We start from the raw sequence: 21,647 nt of genomic DNA on the forward strand, positions 1-21,647 counted from the left end.
TTTAAAAAAAAAATCAATGAAAATTTTTTAAAAAAAATCAATGAAAATTAAAAAAAAAAAAAAAAAAAAAAAAAAAAACGCGTGCCTGGAACAAAGAAGTATAAGCTAAGGTGCACCTTAAGTGTTAGATCTGAATCACAAACTCACGCACTTTAAGTACAAAACCCACACACATTAAGCACAACCTCACGCACATTAAGCACAAAACCCACGCACTTTAAATATTAATTCACAGACTTTAAGTTTCAACAACTACTGACATTAAGTACAAAACTCACGCACATTAAGTACAAAACACACGCACATTAAGCACAAAACTCACGCACTTTAAGTATTCACTCACAGACTTTAAGTTTTAACAACTATTCACGTTAAGCACATCCCCACGCACATTAAGCACAAACCTCACGCACATTAAGCACAAAACACACGCACATTAAGCACAAAACTCACGCACATTAATCACAGATCCGCTCACCTTAATTCTGACCTAGATGCAAAAATTACAAAATTGCCACCGCGTTTTTTCTTTTTAAAACTTTGATAATCCTGGACGTTGATTAAAGCGAGATGAATGACTCAGATTAAACCGCACAACCGCACCTGAAGTCCTCACCCGCACGAGAACCTAAATCTATATATATATATATATATATATATATATATATATATATATATATATATATATATATATATTTATATTTATATATATTGGCATTTCAAAAATAAAAATAAATCAATTAACAATAAATAATTTAATATAATAAAAAATAAAAGTTTTAACTTCCAAAAAATAAAATCAAAAAAATAAAAAAAAAATTAATATAACAAATGTTGGGCCAATATATATTTACATTTTGTTAAAACTTTATGGGTCAAACCTATCCCATTGCAGCAGCCCATTTTCCCAAAGCCCACTCACACTTTTAGACGAAAGCTAGGATTTTGTTTTATTATATGTAAAGATATATATATATATATATATATATATATATATATATATATGTATGTATGTATGTATGTATGTATGTATGTATGTATGTATGTATGTATGTATGTATGTTTAAGTTCCAGTGCGGGTGAATGCTTTCCGTGTGGTTGTGCGAGTGATTAATGTGCTTGAGTTTTATACTTAATGTGAGTGAGTCTTGTGCTTAAGGTGCGTGAGGTGTGTGATTAATGTGCGTCAATTTTGTACTTAAGCTGCGTGAGTCTTGTGCCTAAGGTGCGTGAATTGTGTTCTTAATGTGCATGAGTGTGTACTTAATGTGCGTGAGTTGTTGAAATTTTAAAGGGCATGAATTTTGTGCTTAATGTGCGTGAGTTTTGTGCGTAAGGTGCGTGAGTCTTGTACTTAACATGCGTGAGTTTTGTTCTTAACGTGCGTGGGTTTATGCTTAATGTGCGTAGTTGTTGAAACTTACAAGTTCCTGAGTTCTGTGCTTAATGTGCGTGAGACTTGTGCTTAACATGTCTGAGGCCTGTGCGTAACGTTTGTGGGGTTTAATGTGTTTTGTTTGTATGCTTAATGTGCGTGTGTTTGTATTTTAATTTTTAATTGCGTCAGATTAATGCTTAACGTGCGTCCACCCGCACAACCGCACGGAAAGCCTCACCCGCACCTAATCCCTTCCATATATATATATATATATATATATATATATATATATATATATATATATATATATATATATATATATATATATAACTTGTATTTTTTATGTGCGATGTATAAAAAATAGGTGCCCAATATTAATACATTATATTAAAATTTTAAATTTATTTAGATTTTAGATATTTAAATTATTCTAAATAATAATAATAATAATAATAATAATAATATTGTAATAATTATATTTTATGTAATAATTAACATATAACTCAAATATATAATGTATGTGTATATATTATTGCATGTGCATGGTAACAATAGTGGAAAAGATAACGGAAGTTATAATGGTAGGGGTATGTTTGTCCAAAATATTTTAATGTACAAACTTTATAACATAATGTACAAAAAAACGTAACTAAAAAACGAACATAAATCAGGGGTATAACTTTCATTCACACTTATTGTGTTTTTAGATATGACATACATTCACACACGTGCACTATTTTTTTTTCTTTTTGTTAGCCGCTTAGGCGCTAGGCGCTACTCTACCGCCCGACTAACGCTCAGTACCTATTACGATCATGATATATATATATATATATATATATATATATATATATATATATATATATATATATATATAATCTGGTTCATATGATACTTCTTCTTATGTACGTGAGAACATGAATGTGAATCATTCTGGACTATTGATATGGCGATGATTTGATAGCTCTCATTTAATTATTTTGAAATTAGGAATGTACAATCGTTGAACTGAAATTTTAAGTATTATTATTATTTTTATTATTATTATTATTATTATTATTGTTGTTGTTTTTATTGTTATTAGAACAATTGACATAAAGTTATTTGTTTTTCTTGGTGTTTTATTATTTGGAAATCCATTAGTTAGCTATCAAATTAAAAGCCATTGTAGGACCGGCCATACCTTATCAAATTCAAATTTTCCTTAAAACGACTATATATATATATCCAAGAAGGTTTAATGACAGGGAAGGTAAACGACGAGCAGGAGCACTTCCATTTATTTCATGATAAAAACCGGCGACGGCGACGGAGAATCTAGAAAAAGACTACACTATCTTCGACATGTGGATCCGCATGGCATGCAGCACGCACTTTCCTTTATATCAACTCAGCTTTGGGTTGTGTTTAGCTTGTGCCATTGTTCATTGGTAACTTAGGTGAGTAAACATGGTGAAGAATGTGTTCTTCTTTTTCTTGGTTTTGGGATGGGTGAGTGGAGGACGAGCACAATATTTGACCATCCATGTTGACCAGTCAGGGTCGTCCGACTTCAAAACCATCCAATCAGCCATTGATTCAGTCCCCTCCAACAATTCTCAATGGGTTTGCATTTCCATCAAGCCTGCCATCTACTTGTACGCATACATACATTGTTATGATTATACTTTTTCTTAATGTGATTTTTAAATATATTTGTTTTCAAACTTCAATTTCTATATATACAACTTGTATGTCTTTGATTCAAGAAATGAGTGGTTGTCATTCTTCAATCAACCTGGTTTACCAACTTGTCGTCACCACAAGTTGCCACCCCATATCTTTTTCATTAGTTAATTTTATCTCTTCCAATTCACAAGAAACATGGTAGACTAGCTAGAGTAAGATGCACTTGTGTACTTGTAGGTTAGGAGTTTGAGTTTTGGTGGGTACATTTTTTTTTTTTCTCTTTTTGGTGGTTCTAGCATAACTTGAACTAAACATCATTTTAGGCCCCTCTTTGGCCCAATTGTCATTGGGCCCAGACCCCATGAGTCCATCACGAGTCCCCTCTCACGATCTCGCACCACAGCTTCTACACTCACCTCGTCGAATTGAAGTTTTCCTAACACCTATAACTGTTCTCGAGCTTTGCTCTCGACCTTGAGCCTAAAGGCTACAACCATTGTTCGGATCATCGGATGCTCCTAAACAAAATCTTCCACGTCTTCTACATTTTACTCATCTATACAATACTTCCTTGCCACATGTTCCTCTTTTAGACGATTGTAAGAATCTCGTGTATGAACTTCTCCCTCTTGACAAGCCTTTAGGCCCACTTAAATCCTGTTGGGCACCAAGCCAAGATATTCTCTTTTTGGGCATCAAGGCACCCATTGTCGTCCTTATGTGCGGTCTGCCAAGATGACTTAGCTCTCTGGCGTCGCCGCTCTTGATCGACAAATTCTCATTTTTAGGCATCTAGTCAGTGGCGGAGCCACAATGGGGGCAGTGGGGGCCACTGCCCCCCCCCCCCCCCCCCCCCCTCAACCCTCTCTACTAATATATAAGTACATAGAAAAATCACTAAAGTGTTTAATAAATCAATGGGTTGAATCTTGAATATGAAGATGGAGTGTCCAAGGTTCAAAACTCACTTGTATCATTTATATGTTTTAGCTTCTTGTCTAAGCAAATTCTTCAAACAAAATTGTGAAAGATGCAATCTTTTCTTAGAAGTGAGATCTCAAGTTTAAGTACGCCCCCACTCACATTATTTTCTGGCTCCGCCACTGCATCTAGTGCCACCGCATTTCCTGCGTGCAGTCTTCTATGAAGGCTTAATTAGCTCTCTGCCTCAGCCACCTTCTCTGGAAGAAAAAGAAAGACGTTTTTTTTTTTTTGTGCATTACCTCTTTGTGCCACTTTCCCTGCGTGCAAGCCTACCAAGGATGTTTCTACAACCTTCCCAAAACGCGGTTCGTTAGCACAACTTAGCTCTCCACCCCCAAAGCGTTCCCTATAGGAAAAAGAAAAATATTGTTTACCACCGTTTGCCTCCGTAGTTTGTCCATACCATTTGGCTTTTAGTCTGTGTACTCAAGGCATCCTTATGCCTCCTTCATCTGTCTTTGTAGTTTGCCCATACTACTTGGCTATCAGGCAGTGTACTCAAGGCCTCCTTCTTTCTTTTTCTTTTTTCTTTTGTGCCTTTGTAGCCTGCTCGTACCACCTGGCGTTTAGCTAGTGTTCAACGAGTGTACTCGAGGCCTCCTTATGCCTCTTTCACCATCCACATTCGTAGCCTGCCCATACCATCAAGATTGTAGCCAATGTAAATGGTTTTGAACTAGTGTACTCTAGACTTCTTTTACGATCTGCCTTCTTAGCTAGCTCGTACCGCCTAACTTTTAGCCAGTGTACTTTGGGCTCCTTATGCCTCTTTTTTCGCCTCCTTATAACTTCATTTTTTTTTTCAGGAAACAGGTAATTGGTAGCCTTTTGGCCCTTCTCCCTTTGAATGTGGGGAGTCTTAAGTTTCACTGCTCATTATGTCTTTAATTTTTCTTTTTTCTTGTTTCACTTTCTTCCCCTTGGGTACTAGGTAGCTGGTACCTCTATAGCCTTTTTCATTGGAAGGCGGGACATCATAGCTTTTCTTCTTTATGCCTTCTTTCTTAGGCGATGGGAAGCTGGTACACTTATGACCCTTCTCATTGAGAAGCGAGGTGTCTTAGCTTTCCATCCTTACAAAACATTTGGTTCGCGAAATTTCTAGAATGGAAATGGCAGTTTTGGGAATAGGTCTATTCCATTGTTTGTTAATACATTTTCTTTCAAGAAATATTATTCCCATAAATGAGCTATATATTCCTCGTGCAAGGGGAATAGCTATTCCAATGGTCCCCTGGTATTAGGTTATTCTTGAGGTTCTCAAGAATAGCCTAATTTTTTATTTCATATTTTACACCTAATTCAACCTAAAATTTATTTAGTTGTTTTTTTTTTTTTTTCCATATCACAATTTTTATATATTTTTTTATTTGTTTGATTCTATAGTGAATGTATATGGTGTTTAATTTTTATATGTTTTTTAAATTTATTGGATTTTGTTGTGTGTGTGTGTATGAGAGAGAGAGAGAGAGAGAGAGAGAGAGAGAGAGAGAGAGCCGTGCCTTCTCGTGCGGCCGCTTGAAAATGCACCAATAGTGTTAAGTTGTTAACAAAAGGTACCAACAGTGTTAGAAAAATGCACAACAATGAAATATAAAAGTACATCAAAAAATGCACTAACACACCCAAAAAATGTATCATATAACTCCCTATCCCTAATAGTGCATTTCCAAACACTGTGTGGTGCTTTTATTCCTACATAATGGTGCATTTATGTGTTGTGTACCTAATTTGTGCATTTTTTGTTATGAATTTCCTACCATTGATGGTGCATATTTGCATAACTATTGGTGCGGCCGCACTGACCACACGGGAAAGCGCGACCACACCTGAACTCTACTATATATATATATATATATATATATATATATATATATATATATATATATATGTATGGGTATTTACGTCTTTTAAAAACATATTCTATTTCTATTCTTTAAACCAACCAAATAAGGGAATAACATTTTTAAATTCTATTCCTTTACATGTTCTATTTCTTACCTATTCCATTATTTATGGAATAATAGCATTCATTTCCCTTAAAATTCATTACATGGACCAAACATGTTGTTATGCCTTCACTTTTTTCCACTTTTTTTTTTCTTTGAGGTGTGTTGTTGTGTTACCATCCTTGCTTGCAAGTCCACAAAGGATGTTTTCACTGCCTTCTCAACATGCAAGCCTTATCGAGCTGCCTTCCCCACATGTGGGCCCGTGTAGAATGTTGTTTTTTATTCCTTGGGTTATAGGCCCACTACAATGTTGTTACTAATTCCTTGGGCTGCCTACTTGAGCTTGAAGAGTGCTTTGGTGATTGGGGGCAAATTTGCCTAGGCCTCCGGTCTAACGACAGCCTACTACATTGGGCCGGTTGGGTGTGCCCCCCACTATTGTTGGGCTACACATACGCTGATGACATTCCTAACTCTCAAGCCAGCGGTTGGGCATCAGGTCCAACCTTTAGAGAGTTCAGGTTAGTTCTTGACGCGGGGTGTCCTTTTCGATGGCCAAGGTGCAAGTGGCACTTCTAGTTTGTTCTAGGCGAGAAACCGATCTCCAGGAGCATGACTCCCTCCTTCCTCATTGGTCGAGGCGTTCTTGTAGATCCTGGGAATGTTCGCTTATGGATATGACCAATTCGATATATTCCAGGACAAATTTTGTGTAAATTGAGTGTGAAGCGTTGGGCAGATTTTAGAAAAACGTACTTTTCGTAGCGATCCCCACAAATAGTGCATTAGAGCCAATGATGGTTTTACATAAGGATCTTAAAAATAATAATATTATTAACCGGGTATCAGGCCCTAATAATATTCACAACTGGACTACAAATAAATAATGACAGTCCAACAAGGGTCTAAACCCCAGTTATACTAGGCCTTTAACTCTAGCCCATAAGACATGTTATTTTGGGGCAAATTATTATATGGACCATGGTCCCCACAATGTTATGTGGACCATCATAAAATGTACATTTTTAATATACTAAATATACATTATTTTTGTACTGAATGTACATTATACAATATAATGTACACTCAGAACAAAAATAATGTACATCCCCTGAATATAATGTACATTATTTTTATACTGAATATACATTATTTTTGTACTAAATGTACATTATTTTACTGTAGACAAAATATGGTCCACACAACTTGTGTGGACCATGGTCCATACAATAATGATTGTTATTTTGGGATTCAAAATTAAACCACTATACTAAGTGTCCTATTGGTGATTGTTTGATGTTAGAATGGGATAAGATACTCAATTTATAGTGTCTATACACTGTGAAATAAGTGATTATCAATTTACATGCATTGATCATCAATAATGTACACCCATGAAACGAGTGGTTGTCATTCCACGATCAATCAACTTGTCATCACACAAGTTGCTAGCCCACATCTTCTTGTTAGCTAATTTTGACTACTTTCATTTGCATAGGAAACATGGTAGACTAGTTGGAGTAAGATGTAGTTGTGCACTTGTAGGTTAAAATTTCTAGTTTTAGTGCTTAACTTGAACTATGTAACATTTTAGGCCCTTTTCTGGTCCAACTGTCATTGGGCTCAAACTCAGCTAGGGCTCCACCACATTGAACTAAGAACTATAAATAGAGAAAATATTCAAATTACATAAATACTCCGTTATTCCTTGTGTGTTTGAAATGAGTAGCTATTCCCTGCTTGTTGGGAATTGTATTCTTAAAGTAAAAATACTTACCAAATATGAGAATAAACCTATACTTGGAAAATGCTAACTTTTTTTTTTTTTTTTTGAAAACTGAAAATGCTATTTTGTTTCACACCTATTTCATTTTGTTGTTATTATATTGATTTTGGTCATTTATATATATATATATATATGTAGGGAACAGGTAACAATTCCGTATCACAAGCAATATATTTATCTCAAAGGAGAAGGTAATGAAAAAGCCAGCATTGTTTGGGAGAGCCGTGGTTCTTTCCGCTCAAGCCCAACTTTTTCATGCTTTGCGGACAATATCAAAGTTGAAAACCTTAATTTTGTGGTACAACACTAAATTCGATCAGTTCCTAAATGTAGTGAAATTTGGTCAAATTGATTCACAAAACGTGAGAAAACAAAAACAAAGGTCTTCTTTGGTAACATACTTAGCTTATCAACTAATTTTAGCTTATTTGATAACTATTAGTTGTTTGACTTGGTTAAACAATCAATATGAGTATTTGACTAATTAGTTTTTTGTAACAACTTATTGCTTCAAAATGCTAAAATTCAAAAAGCTGTTCAAAGCTAGTAATTTTTTCGATAAGCTTTTTGAAAAAGTTATTTTGCATGTAATCAGCTATCAACTAATAGCTAATTTATCAAACACTTTTCTACAATCAGCTAATACTATCACCTAATCAAACCTACTAACTCAATCAGCTAACGGCTATTTACCAAATATCCCTAAAGTGTAGGTATAGTTGCTGCTTATCAATTCATATATAACTACAGTTATGTATACCCTTGAACAGAATTCTTACAATTATCATCACAAAGCACCGGCGGTGGCAGCCAATGTTGTTGGAGACAGAATGGCGTTTTACGATTGTGGTTTTTACGGCGTGCAAGACACGTTGTTGGATGCCAGGGGCAAACATTATTTCAAGCGTTGCATCATTGAAGGGGCCGTAGATTTCATATTTGGTGCCGGTCAGTCTATTTTTGAGGTACGGTAGCTTCACTTAGTTTTCTAGCCCTTTAATTTGTTTGTTTGTGTTTTCTATTACTTCTTCCGTCCCAATTTACATATCATATTTACTATTCATTAATAGATTTTTTTTTTAATAGTAGTTTTAAGTTAGTTTCTAAATATATAATGAAAAAACGAATTAAAAATCACTTCAGTCAATTCTTGTTAACTTAATCAGACACATAAAATGGGATGGATTCTTTACAAAGGAATATCTGTTCTATACCTATGACGACCATCCATTTGGAATAGTAACTGGAATGCCATCATACTACATGGTAGTTGACGGAATGAGTTTTTTTTTTTAACCAAATTTGTAATTCATGTTTAAAGTTTTTTTTTTTTTTTCTTGAATAAGGAAAATACAAAGGAGATAGTACCAATAGTAGTCCTTCGAGTGCAGTGGGCAGTGGCTTCGTCAAGTTTAGTCTTTAACTTTCATATTGATCACCATTGAGCCTTGGGGTTTTGATCACCATTACTGTTTAAATCTATTTGGTAACTTAATCTCAATAAATAGATTTAAAAACAAAGAACTTATTGATGAGTCAACTAATTTTCTATAATGTTTTGTTTGATGTTGTGTTTTTAGGAGTGTACAATAGTGGTGAATGTTGGGAAATCGCGACGAGAAGGCAGTAAAGGATACATAACAGCACAAGGAAGGTCAGGTGCAAATGATAGCAATGCATTTGTTTTCAAGAACTGCAATGTGACTGGAAGTGGCAAGGCAATCTTGGGAAGGCCATGGAGACCTTATGCTAGGGTCATCTTTTTTAACTCCTCCCTCTCCGACGTCATTGTTCCTTATGGTTGGGATTCTTGGAATTATGCAAATCAAGTGTAAGACGCACATCTTTCTTCTCTCTGGGACTATTTCTGCCACCAACATGTCATTTAATAAAGTAGTTAATTTGGTCCTTAATGGATTCAAATTGCTACTTTGTACCGGATAAAGATGGTCACGCATATAATTTAGGGACTAATTAAGTCTATAACATGGATATAATTGGAAAACTAAAAATATAAATTTTCCTAAATTATTTACGAAAATCTTATCACGACGAATAGTAATACTAAACATCGATGGGACCAGCTCTGCCCTCGGCGTGGGGTATCTAGCCGGCACTCTTACCAGTCTGGTGTTAATTGACCAGTAGCCGATTTTGAACCCCCTAGTGGTGGTCATGACCCCTTCTTGTGGGCAGGCATGTCTTCCAAGACGTTGCCAATAATGTATAATCTTATTTTACTTCTTTTTTTCCTCTAGGGATCAATTAACATTTGCTGAAATAAACTGCTATGGCCCGGGGTCTAACACCTCAAAGAGAGTTGCATGGGAGGCACAATTGAGCCAAGAAATGACTGAGTACTTTGTCAACATCACCAAATTCATTGACGCTGATCAGTGGGTTAGCAAGCAACCTCTTTAATTATAATAGTTTAGTAATAAGCCAAGTACGTATTTGGTATTTGTTTTACTTTTTACTCTTTTGTGCTAATGGTCCAATTGAGTAGAAGTTTAGATGGGTTTATAAACTTGTGAACTTTTTCAAAAAATATGTTGTGTAAGATTTAGTAAATTTATTTCACAATAATACATTACATAGGTTTTACGATTGTATTAATTTTTGTTTAAATTATCTATACTATATTATTTTCTAATTCTTAAAATTTTAATTAGTTTTAAATTAAATGTAATTTAAAAAAGAAATTGCAGGGGCACCATGGCCGGTAGCTTTTGATGGGGAATAGTGAGCTAGCAATTTCGTAGCGTTATGCAGTGCAACCATGTGCACCATGCAAAGTGCACACAGAGTTGGATTTATAATCTTTATATTATAGATTTATAGTTTCTATACTATAGATTCATAATTTTTATACTATAGATTCATAATTTCTATACTATAAATTCATAATTTCTATACTGTAGATTTATAATTTTAAAACTGTAGATTCATAATTTCTATACTATAGATTCATAATTTCTATACTATATAGTTATCAAATTATGAACATATAGTTCTGTGATTTGTGAATACGGAGTTCAACAATTGGGAATATGAACATTGAAAATTATGAACATAGAGTTTTGTAATTGTGAATATAGAGTTCAATAATTATGAATCTATAATATAGAAATTATGAATCTATAGTATAGAAATTATGAATCAAATTCTGTGTGCACCATGCATGGTGCACACGGTTGCACATCATAATTTGCCAGCAATTTTCGCAAATTATATCGTGCACCGTGGTGCATGATCGATCATGCACCGCGCATCAAAACGACGTCGTGTTGTTTAATGAAAAGGAACGGCATCCGTTTACCGCCGTTTCGCACCCTTCCGCAAAAAGTAACTTTGTTATTCAGTTTCATTTTGTATACACTGCAGTGTCAGTTCAACACAACTACAGTTTCACTTTGATATAATTACAGTTTCATTCGATATTTATAGACTCAAATATGCGAAAATGTTATTTAACTTTATTTTATATATACACTATAGTTTTATTAAAACACAACTACATGATCATTTTGATATAATTACAGCTTCATTGTACAATATACACTCAAATATGTGAAATGTTATTCAGTTTCATTTTATATACACTGCAATTTCACTTCACCACAACTACAGTATCATTTTGATATAACTATAGTTTCATTTGTCCTGAGGCAGTATCGGTTTAGATATACTGTAGTGTCAATTAATGTTTAATACACCAAATATACAAACACCGTTAACGATAACGGCGAACCGTTTCTTTACTTAAAGAAACGGTGTCGTTTTTTACCGCAGTGCATATGCACCGCGATCTACGATATAACGGGACGGATAGGTCGGCCTCACCACAATGGCAGGCTTTAGTGGGCTAGTCGTACCAACCCACTTTGAAAATACTATTTGAGCATTAACATAAACAAATATCATTTTCGATCTAAATGAAAAGGAAAAAGAAAAACTATTAGAAGGATTATAATTTAATCTTTGGTCCAACTAGAAGGAAAGGGCAAATTATATTCTGCACCGTGGTGCATAATTGATTATGTACCGCGCGTCTTTTTTTTTAAATGAAAATAAACAGTGTTAGTCAGACTTTATTAGGAATACAATATTATAACTAATAGGCTCCATGTATTATGAAATAACAATCAAAACAATAATACAGTTTTTTTGTACTTACATTTTATCTCTATATTTTCTTCCTCAATTCTTTATTGGAGTTGACACTCGCTCAAAGTAGTGTCTATTTAATACGGGATTGTATCAAATGGTACTTTCATTAAGTTTTAAAGGTATCAATTACTGCTTTCATTGAATTGCAACATATTAAATTAATTGTGTTGCAAACCTAATTGCTCCCAAAACAAGAATTGGTGGACAGCCTTGATAGGTTTCACTAATCAATTTCTTAGATTATTTTGATTTTTGTTATTATGATAAACCGTCCTATATTAAACATATGAACCATACATTTCAACGGCTTGCCAATTTATTAGAGAAATTGAAATCGTTGATCACATTACGGTATTATCCACATTTACAGATTTATAGACCTGTAAAATTTAACTTATTAATGAGTGACCCTAATAAATTCACACCGAAGGTGTCTCCAAAAATTAGCTAGAACTTCCACAATTGGATGGTAAAGATCTTTATGCATAGATGAGCTTCCCTAGCTCAAAGATGTTTTGATTTCCCTAATATCTCGGATGCACAACAAGTACAACTCATACCTTTTTTTTTTTTTTTTTTTTTGGGTGTAAACCACAATGTGGTTCGGATCTTTCTCTATCCGTTTAACGGTCCATGTTCACCCGATTGGCTTCGAGAGGCACAGAAGCTGGCCCAAAGGGAATCATCCATTGTGGGAATCGAACCCGGGTTATAGATTTTAACATGGATGAAAAGACATATAGATAGATGATATAAAGGATTAAAAACTAGAGCTATCAAAGTGAATCGGCGGGGTTGTCAAAGCCCGGCCGCCCCTACCCTCCTTAGGCCCACGGGTTTAGGCGGCAGCAATTATACTGTGGACAACGATCCATAAAGCTTTGTGGACCATGGTCCAAAATGGTAGTGTATCTAAACTGACACTGTCTCACGTATTATTTTTATTATATTATCAAATGAAATTGCAATTGAATTGAAATGAAACTGTAGTTGTGTTGAAATGAAACTGCAGTGTATACAAAATGAGACTGAATAACAATTTCACATATTTGAGTGTATATTGTCAACGCCGAAAAGTCGCTAACTCTGCCCAGACGACGTGGAGGGATAGACAAAAGGCGTTGAGCGTCGAGCACGAGCATGTTATGAACCAAGAGCTTGAATAATATAATATTCAAGATAATTAATGTTATTTAATTTGTATATATTGTTTACAACTTTTATTTGTATAGGTTACAACTGTCATATTTCATCTTTATCTTCCTTATTTATAGGAGTTTGTTAAGGTAGGCTATAAGATTGAGTCGAATGTATTGGAAGGATTATGGAATGGAATGGAATGAATGAAATTAAAATTTCTTCTTCACTCTTATCTGCAGCTCTCTGTAATTCTATTCTTCCCTTTCTTTTCTGTTCTTTCATTTTCCTTCTTTCTACGAATCTCAGCTCTTGCTTCACCTATAATTTTGCTTATGCCCTTAGATCATCACATTTGGTATCACTCTCTTTCCTGAGCAAGAATGGTAACCAACTTAGATAAATTCAAGGCACTACAGGAAAAGCAAGTTGAGTTTGATGAAAGGTTGGAGGCAACAAGACCGGAAGTGCAAGCTTCCAGGCAAGAAGCAAGAACAAACTCAGAAAATATGATGAAGGTCATGGCAGGCATGAGAGCTGAAATGTTGGAGTTATTACGCCTCAATAGGCCTACAACACCCGTAATTGAAACTGTAAGATATATTAAATATAATATATCTATGTATATAATTTGAGAGGGGAGAAAGAGAGGAATAAGAGAATTTATTTTGCTTCTTGATGATGAAAAAAACTTTGCAACATACTAAAGGATAAACTAACAAAGCTAGCTAAAAATTAGACAATAATCACTAATGCTCCATGTGTTGATATCAATGTGTTTGATGCAACCATGAAAGACAGGATTCTTCGACAACGAAATTGCAGACTTGTTGTCACAGAAAATAGTTGTAGGTGTTTCCTGATTGTGTTGTAAGAACTCCAAAATTCTCCTAAGCCAAACTACTTGAGTAACACAGTTTGCTGCTGCAATATATTTTGCTTCTGCGGTTGAAAGTGCTACAATCTGCTGCTTCTTTGAAGACCAAGAAAATATAGTTGAACCAAGATAGAAGGCATATCTTGATATGCTTTTTCTGGTCTCAACATCTCCAACCCAATCATTGTCTGTATATCCAACAAGTTTCACAGCTTCATTAGTAGAATAAAAAATTCTATCATTACTCGTACCTTTGACATATCTCAGAATTCGCTTTGCTGTAGCCCAATGAGATTCTTTTGGTTCCTCCATGAATCTACTAAGTATTCCAACTCCAAAAGAAATATCTGGCTTTGTTGCCACCAGATACCTCAAACTTCAAATTAAGCTTTTATAAGATGTAACATTCACATTCTTACCACACTCATCTTTGGACACCTTTAACTTTTCAGCTAACTGAGTTGAAACTGGTTTGGAATTTTCCATTTTGAACTTTTTTTCAAAATATCAGCCGCATACTTCTTTTGTGAAATAATGATTCCACCATCCATCTGAACAACCTCAAGGCCAAGAAAGTAAGACATAAGGCCCACATCAGTCATTTCAAATCTCTTAATGAGTGCCTCCATAAATTCTGGGATTATTTTCAAGTTGCTTCCAGTAAAAACTAAATCATCAACATAGAGACAAATTATAACAATATCACCAGAATTAGTGCATTTGACATACAAAGTGTGAGCATATATCCATTACTGTGCAATCTAACTATCAGCTTAAGCTTTTAGTTGAGATAGAGCATAAGCTTCAATTTGGTATCAGAGCCAGACTAAAGGTCATGGGTTCGAATCTCAGTGACTACGGTTTACCGGTCCACAACTTAAGCTTTTAGTTGAGATGGAGCACATGCTTCAATTCAAAGTATGTTCATGAGGACATCTCATAAAACCACTTTCAACAAAATAAGAGTCAATGCAACCATACCATGCCCTAGGCACTGTCTTTAAGACATATAAGGTTTTTCTCAACATGTACACTTTATTTTCCTCCCCTTTCTTCACAAACCTTGCAGGTTGCACAACATAGATTTCTTCTGGTATAAAATCATTCAAAAAATCATACTTGACATCCATTTGATGCAATTTCCAAGTATCAAGTATTAAAAATATAAATTAATTTAAATTAATTTTTAAAAAATAAAAAATAAAATAAAAAGACACGGGCGCCTAGGCGCCGATTAATTCCCGCCTAGGCGCTAGGCGCTTCTCGAGCGCCCGAGGAGCGCCTAGCGATTTTTTCTACCATGATTGCAGGTTCTATATACAACTTTTCCTTTGATCACCTTATCCAAATATAAAATACTTTTTTTTAAAAGTGCATAAACTTTAGTAGGAAAACTGACATAAAGTTATGTATTGTTTTCCATGTTCTATTATTTAGGAATACATTAATCAGTTATCATATTAAAAGCTATCCTAAGACCACTCATATTGTAGGACCATATATATGACCATGACATATTTGATAATAAGTTATGTTTCTAGAAATAGTAGGTTTATTTCTTTATGTGTTAATTTATTATCAAATCTTCTTCATCAAATAAAAGTGATAAAATTAATTAGGGGGGGAAATCACAAAAGAAATACCCAAATTTATATAAATTTTTTTTTTGAGAAACCAAATTTATATAATTATATCACCTACTATACTCACATTTACAATTTTGTTTAAATTAGAAAAAAGTTGTTTAGTTTCAAAAAAAAAAAAAAAAAAAGAAAAAAGTCGTTTAAAATATTTAATACCATTTAATAATGTTTTATTGAGATATAAAATATTAATATTTTCTCTAAACAAAATGTTTTAAAACTGTTTAAATTAATATTTTTTACACTCACATTAATATTTTAAAATTGACTAATCGTGTCATATTCATTTTTTTAGAAGTTATATATTAAATTAAAGTTAGATTACATATTATATATATTCATATTAAGGTTCCGTTTGGAAACCTTGAAAATGTCTTATGAAAAACGATTTTATGAAAATAATTTATTTTCTGAAATTTTTTTTAATTATCTAATGTTTGACTTAATGTCAGAATTTCTTTTTGTTTGGTTGAAAGTTAAGAAATTGTATTTTTTTCATTTGGTTCATTTTCCAAAAAATAAACATATTCTATTACGACTTTCTAAATACACTTTTAGTTATCTACGAATGTACTGTAAAGTATTTTTAAATTCATATATATATATATATATATATATATATATATATATATATATGTATGTATGTATGTATGTATGTATGTATATATATATATATATGTATATATATATATATATGTATATATATATTTATGTTTAAGTTCCAGTGCGGGTGAATGTTTCCCGTACGGTTGTGCGGGTGATTAATGTGCGTGAGTTTTGTACTTATAAATGTGCGTGAGTCTTGTGCTTAAGGTGCGTGAGATTTGTTCTTAATGTGTGTGAGTGTGTAATGCTTAATGTGCGTGAGTGTGTACTTAATGTGAGTTGCTGTGTGAGTTGTTGAAACTTTAAAGTGCATGAGTTTTGTGCTTAATGTGTGTGAGCCTTATGCTTTAGGTGCGTGAGTCTTGTGCTTAAGGTGCGTGAGTTTTGTACTTAATATGCGTAAGTGTGTACTTAATGTGAGTTGTTGTTAAAATTTAAGGTGCGTGTGTTTTTGTGCTTAATGTGAGTGAGTTTTGTGCTTAAAGTGCGTGAGGGTTGTGCTTAAGATGCGTGACTTTTGTGCTTAAGGTGCGTGAGTTTGTGTTCTGAATGTATTTTGTTTGTGTGTTTAATGTGCGTGTGTTGTGTACTTAAAGTGCGCCAGTGTAATGCTTAATGTGAGTCCACCCGCACAACTGCACGGGAAACACCACCCACACCTGATCCATTCCCTACAGGGGCAGAGCCAGGATTAACCAATGCGGGGGGCCAGCCACGATTTAAGACAGAATAATGAAATATTATAATATTCATTTAACATGTTCCAAAATACATCATTATATTACAAATCTACTAAAATTTAGACCGTCTCTCTTGCATATCACGAAAATCATCTATAATTGAATCTATACTAAATTGTTTTGCAATTTGCTTTTCAATGTATACTAACAAACAATCACTAAGAAATTCATCTTCCATCTTGTTACGAAGTGTAGTCTTGACTATATTCATGGCAGAAAAAGATCATTCTGTAGTAGCTGTAGATACTGGAAGTGTGAGAACAAGAGTTACTACTCTGAACACAAGAGGATAAATGTTCGATTTTCTAGTTTTTACCAACCATCGGCATAGATCAGAAATACTTTCTAGTGTTCTAAAATTAGGAAGTTGTTGCACATGTTCAAAATGTTCAAGTTGCACTCTCAATTGCAAAGTCTCATAATCTTCAAAGTCTTGTGGGTAAAACTTCTCTACCAACTTGCAAACATCATCAATTCTGAATGATATATGCATCTCTTTTGGATCTAACGATGAACTGAGAACAATTAACTCCATTGCTTTATGATCAAACCTATTGCTCAACTCTTGCAACTGATAATCAATCACCGCATAAAAAATATCAACTTTGTAATGATGCCCAATTGTTAATTCATCTTGTTGATGTCTAGCCCTTCCTCTTCTTGCAATATATTGAGCATCAAAATCCGGCACAGTTATATTGACAGTTTCACAAAAAGACTTCACACTTGCAACTAATTCATCCCATCCACTATCTCTTAAAGTTTGAATAAGCAATTTAGTAGATGATACAAGATGCATTGCATTCAATATATCTTGAGATTGAAGTTGCAAAGCTTGGCAAAGCATATTAGAAATCTCCAAAACTTTTTTCATGAGATGCATAATGAATACAAATTCAAAAGAAGTGAGTACCTCATAAGCTGCATCGGCATCTCCACGGTGAGCATATGTAGTTCCATTTTCAATAATATTAAGTAAAACTTCACATGTTTCACTAAACATTCTCATCAAACTTGATATAGATTTCAAATGAGAACTCCAGTGAGTATCACCTGGCCTTTGTAAAGAACCAATTTGGTTAAGGCCCCTCCCACTTTCTAGCTCATCAATACTAAGCAAATGAGAAATATTTGAGGCATGAGCAGCTTTTAATTGGTCATTGCGCTTACATGAAGCCCCAACAACATTAATAATGGAGTTTAACTTAGTGAAAAACTGATGGACAGGGATGACTTCCTTTGATGAAGCTACTAATGCCAATTGCAATCGATGTGCAAAACAATGAACATAATAAGCATAAGGACATTCATCCAAAATTAAAGCTTTCAATCAATTCCATTCTCCACGCATGTTACTTGCACCATCATAACCTTGTCCCCAAATATTTTGAACATCAAGATTATGACGAGATAAGATAGAAAAGATGTCCTCTTTCAATGTTGATGCACTAGTGTCCTTAACATGAACAACTCCAAAGAAACGCTCTTGTATAAAGTCATCTCTATCAACAAATCTCAAGACAATTGACATTTGTTCCTTCTTTGATTCATCTCGAGCTTCATCAACAATGATACAAAATTTTGCATCACCAATTTCTTCTCGGATTGCACTTTTTACTTTAGTTGCCAACACTTGCAAAATTTGCTTTTGTATTGTTGGTGATGTATATGATGCATTTCGTGGAGCTTTATCAAGAACTTTTGTTACTTCATCATTAAAAGAGGCAATGAAACTCAATAGCTCTAAAAAGTTTCCACGGTTCGTTGATGTTATTGACTCATCATGACCTCTAAAAGAACATCCTTGAAATGCATGCCATCTTGTTGCCTCAATTGAAGTTCTCAAGCGAAGTCTATTCTCTGCTATTTCTTGAGATGTGAATTTCTCAATATGTTGCGCAATGTGTGATTGTTGGTTCATGAGATCCGCACAAGCTTTCTCGGCATTTCGGTGAGGGGAGGTGAAATCTTTCCCAATATGTGCTAAAAATGAGCAATTTTTTCCATCTCTAACTTTCTTCCATGATCTAAACCCATTGATAGTAAAAGCATCCAATCCGGAAGGCCCATCTTGAGTATGAAACAAATAACATGGTAGACAAAATGCTGCATCTTTACTAGGAGAATATTCTAACCAAGAAGGGAATAACTTAAACCAAGATGCCTGAAAACTACGAGGATGTTTTTCTCCCGATTTTGGATACTTTGAAAGCAAACATTGATATGGGCCAGCCTTGATATAAGATCTCCTAACTTCATCACGCTTCTCAATTGGGCACTTCCATATTGGTAGTCGCAATCCCGGATCGCGTTCTAATGCTTGAATATCAAACTTTTCATTGATTTCAACTCTTTGAGCTTTTTCAGGACGACTTTCTGAATTCAATGGTTCAATAATTGCAAATGGATTTACTTGAGATGTTGAATCTTCAGAATTCTTTCTTTTAAAAAAAGATCTATTTTTTGTGTCTTTTTCATTTCAACTCAATCTTCTCATGTTCACACGGTTAATATTTTGACCAATTAATTGAATTAACTAAAACCCAAAAGAAAAAAAAATAAACAAACAAAGATATTGTGTACTGCCAATTAATACTCATCAAAATCAATATTGTGTATTGTCAATTAATATACTAATTAAACACAATTATATTAACTATATAATACAGTAGTTAATAAACACATCAAATCACCAAATTAATAAAGACAAATAAATCCTAATTAATACTGTGTACTGCCATTTTCAAAACTCATTAAATCACCTAATTACTCCTCATGCATAAACTATATATACTATATAAATTATATATTATGTTGTTTATGAAAAGATAGAGTAGTAACATCAATGGTTCTAACTTCTTCTTAACTAATTTTTAATTTAAGTTGATTTGGCATTCTAATGATCTAATTTTTTGTCTGCATGAATTGAATATGCTAGCTTCTGATCTCTTTCTCCTAGCTAAAATCATCATATATAACACTGACCCTTTCTGTAATTAGAACATCATCTCAAATCCACAACAATGGCATATATTCCTCAACTAATACTGTCATTTTCAAAACTCATCAAATGACCCATTTCATTATGCACTAGTATTTAAATTCTAGCAAATTAAATCTTATAGAACTCTTAAAAGTATAAACATACACCAACAAAAGGAGAAGGACGACACTCCAAACAGGATCCAGCTTCCAGCCGGCACTACTCGTAGCCAGTAGCCCGAGTTCACCGCGGTTGCCATCGTCAACTGAAGAAACGAAAGAGAGAATTTAGGCATTTAGCTACCATTTAACTACAATATCTAGACTTTTTATTGTAGTGAAGAATGATGAATTTATCTCCAATAAAGAATAATTCATAAAAAAAAAATCAAAGATTTAAATAATAAAAAAGAAATGTAAAATTACCTATACATTTGCTGCTTGAAAATGGAAGAGAAATGGCTTGTGTGTATTGCTTTGATTCGTGATTTGTGTGTATTTCTTATCTTCTTTCAAATTTGATTTGCGTATTGCTTTCGAGTTTCGAGCAGTCCAGTATGCGGGTTGCAGGTTTGGTTTGGAATTGGGTTAACTTGTGAAAGCTTACACAAGAAGCTTTGTTTGAGGAGGAAAAATATTTCGATGACTATTGACGAATGAAGGACCACAATTGACTTACACTAATAATATATTTTTTTTGGGGGGGGGAGGGGGGGGGGGGGTGCCAAGCCGCCGAGGCCCCATATTGCCTAATAGGCTAATACTAATTATATATAAAAAAAAAAAAAAAAAGAAAAATTGTTGGGGGGGGGGGGGGGGGGGGGGTGGCCAAGGCCCCCTGCAAGTGGCATGTCCCTCCGTCCCTGACCTTAAACATGTAAATACTCCGTATGTAATACCACAACAATAATCTAAAGTATTAATCGCACTGATATTTCGAATTGGCATTTTAGAAAATTTATATTATATTTTTTTTTCTGTAACATACGTATTACAAATTGAAATCTCATCACTACTATTAAATACATCACAATTATAACTATCGAAACAGGTCGACAGAACGGGCTAAAAAACTTGTCAAAATATGAGCCTAAGGTAGGCCAGCCCACCCTACCCCACCTTATGCTCGCAGGCCATGGTGGTGGCCGCCAAAATCAAAAAGTTTAATTTTAAATAAAAACTAAGATAAAAAAAATTAATAAGTATATACTAAAATAATTTGGATAGTTTAAACATATATTAATGCATTTTTAATTTGTTAAACTTAATAATAAATAATAAAATAATAAGTCTTAATAAATAATCAAATATATAATGCGTTAATATATGGATCAATGAAAAATTAGTTATACAATCTACTAATTACGAATATACATTTTCAATATAAATAAATAATATATATATTAATATATATATATATATATATATATATATATATATATATATATAATAGTGTATATATTTACACTAATATTGTTAATGTACACCGTGCACATACTATCGGGGCGGGAAAAAGCCCGTCAAAAAATTCAAAACACGTCCCACCCTTTTGGGGCAAATTATGCCACGTTCACTATGCGCATGATTAACATGTGATAGGTCCATAATTTCTAAGCTGTAGATCCATAATTATTATGGATCTACCACATAGAAATTATGGATCTCCATAATTTCTATGTTGTAGAAATTATGAATCTACAGTACGGTATTGAAACTATGAATCT

The 21,647-nt window shown here is 33.8% G+C and overlaps 2 protein-coding genes across 3 annotated transcripts; one reads left to right on the forward strand and one right to left on the reverse strand.

Annotated features, from left to right (window-relative positions):
* Nucleotides 1-2,823: 2,823 nt before the first annotated feature.
* Nucleotides 2,824-10,540, forward strand: LOC109159376 (probable pectinesterase 55). 2 transcript variants are annotated; one of them, XM_019307494.1, is made up of 6 exons: nt 2,824-3,015; nt 7,907-8,066; nt 8,539-8,733; nt 9,349-9,599; nt 10,027-10,168; nt 10,477-10,540. In XM_019307494.1, exons 1-6 carry the CDS (start codon nt 2,828-2,830, stop codon nt 10,492-10,494), a joined length of 954 nt encoding a protein of 317 aa, XP_019163039.1. In that variant the 5' UTR covers nt 2,824-2,827; the 3' UTR covers nt 10,495-10,540. The 2 variants fall into 2 exon arrangements, with proteins under 2 accessions (XP_019163039.1, XP_019163038.1); XM_019307493.1 differs by lacking the exon at nt 10,477-10,540 and having other exon boundaries at nt 10,027-10,259.
* Nucleotides 10,541-17,164: 6,624 nt separating this feature from the next.
* On the reverse strand, nt 17,165-19,682 carry LOC109159402 (zinc finger MYM-type protein 1-like). Its single transcript, XM_019307515.1, has 3 exons — nt 19,670-19,682; nt 18,298-19,317; nt 17,165-18,189 (listed from the first exon to the last, which is right to left on the reverse strand). The coding sequence occupies exons 1-3, from the start codon at nt 19,680-19,682 to the stop codon at nt 17,165-17,167; spliced, it is 2,058 nt and encodes a 685-aa protein (XP_019163060.1).
* Nucleotides 19,683-21,647: the final 1,965 nt, after the last annotated feature.

This window comes from Ipomoea nil, unplaced genomic scaffold, assembly GCF_001879475.1.
Source record: "Ipomoea nil cultivar Tokyo-kokei standard unplaced genomic scaffold, Asagao_1.1 scaffold2827, whole genome shotgun sequence".
In the NCBI taxonomy this organism is placed as follows: Eukaryota; Viridiplantae; Streptophyta; class Magnoliopsida; order Solanales; family Convolvulaceae; genus Ipomoea; species Ipomoea nil.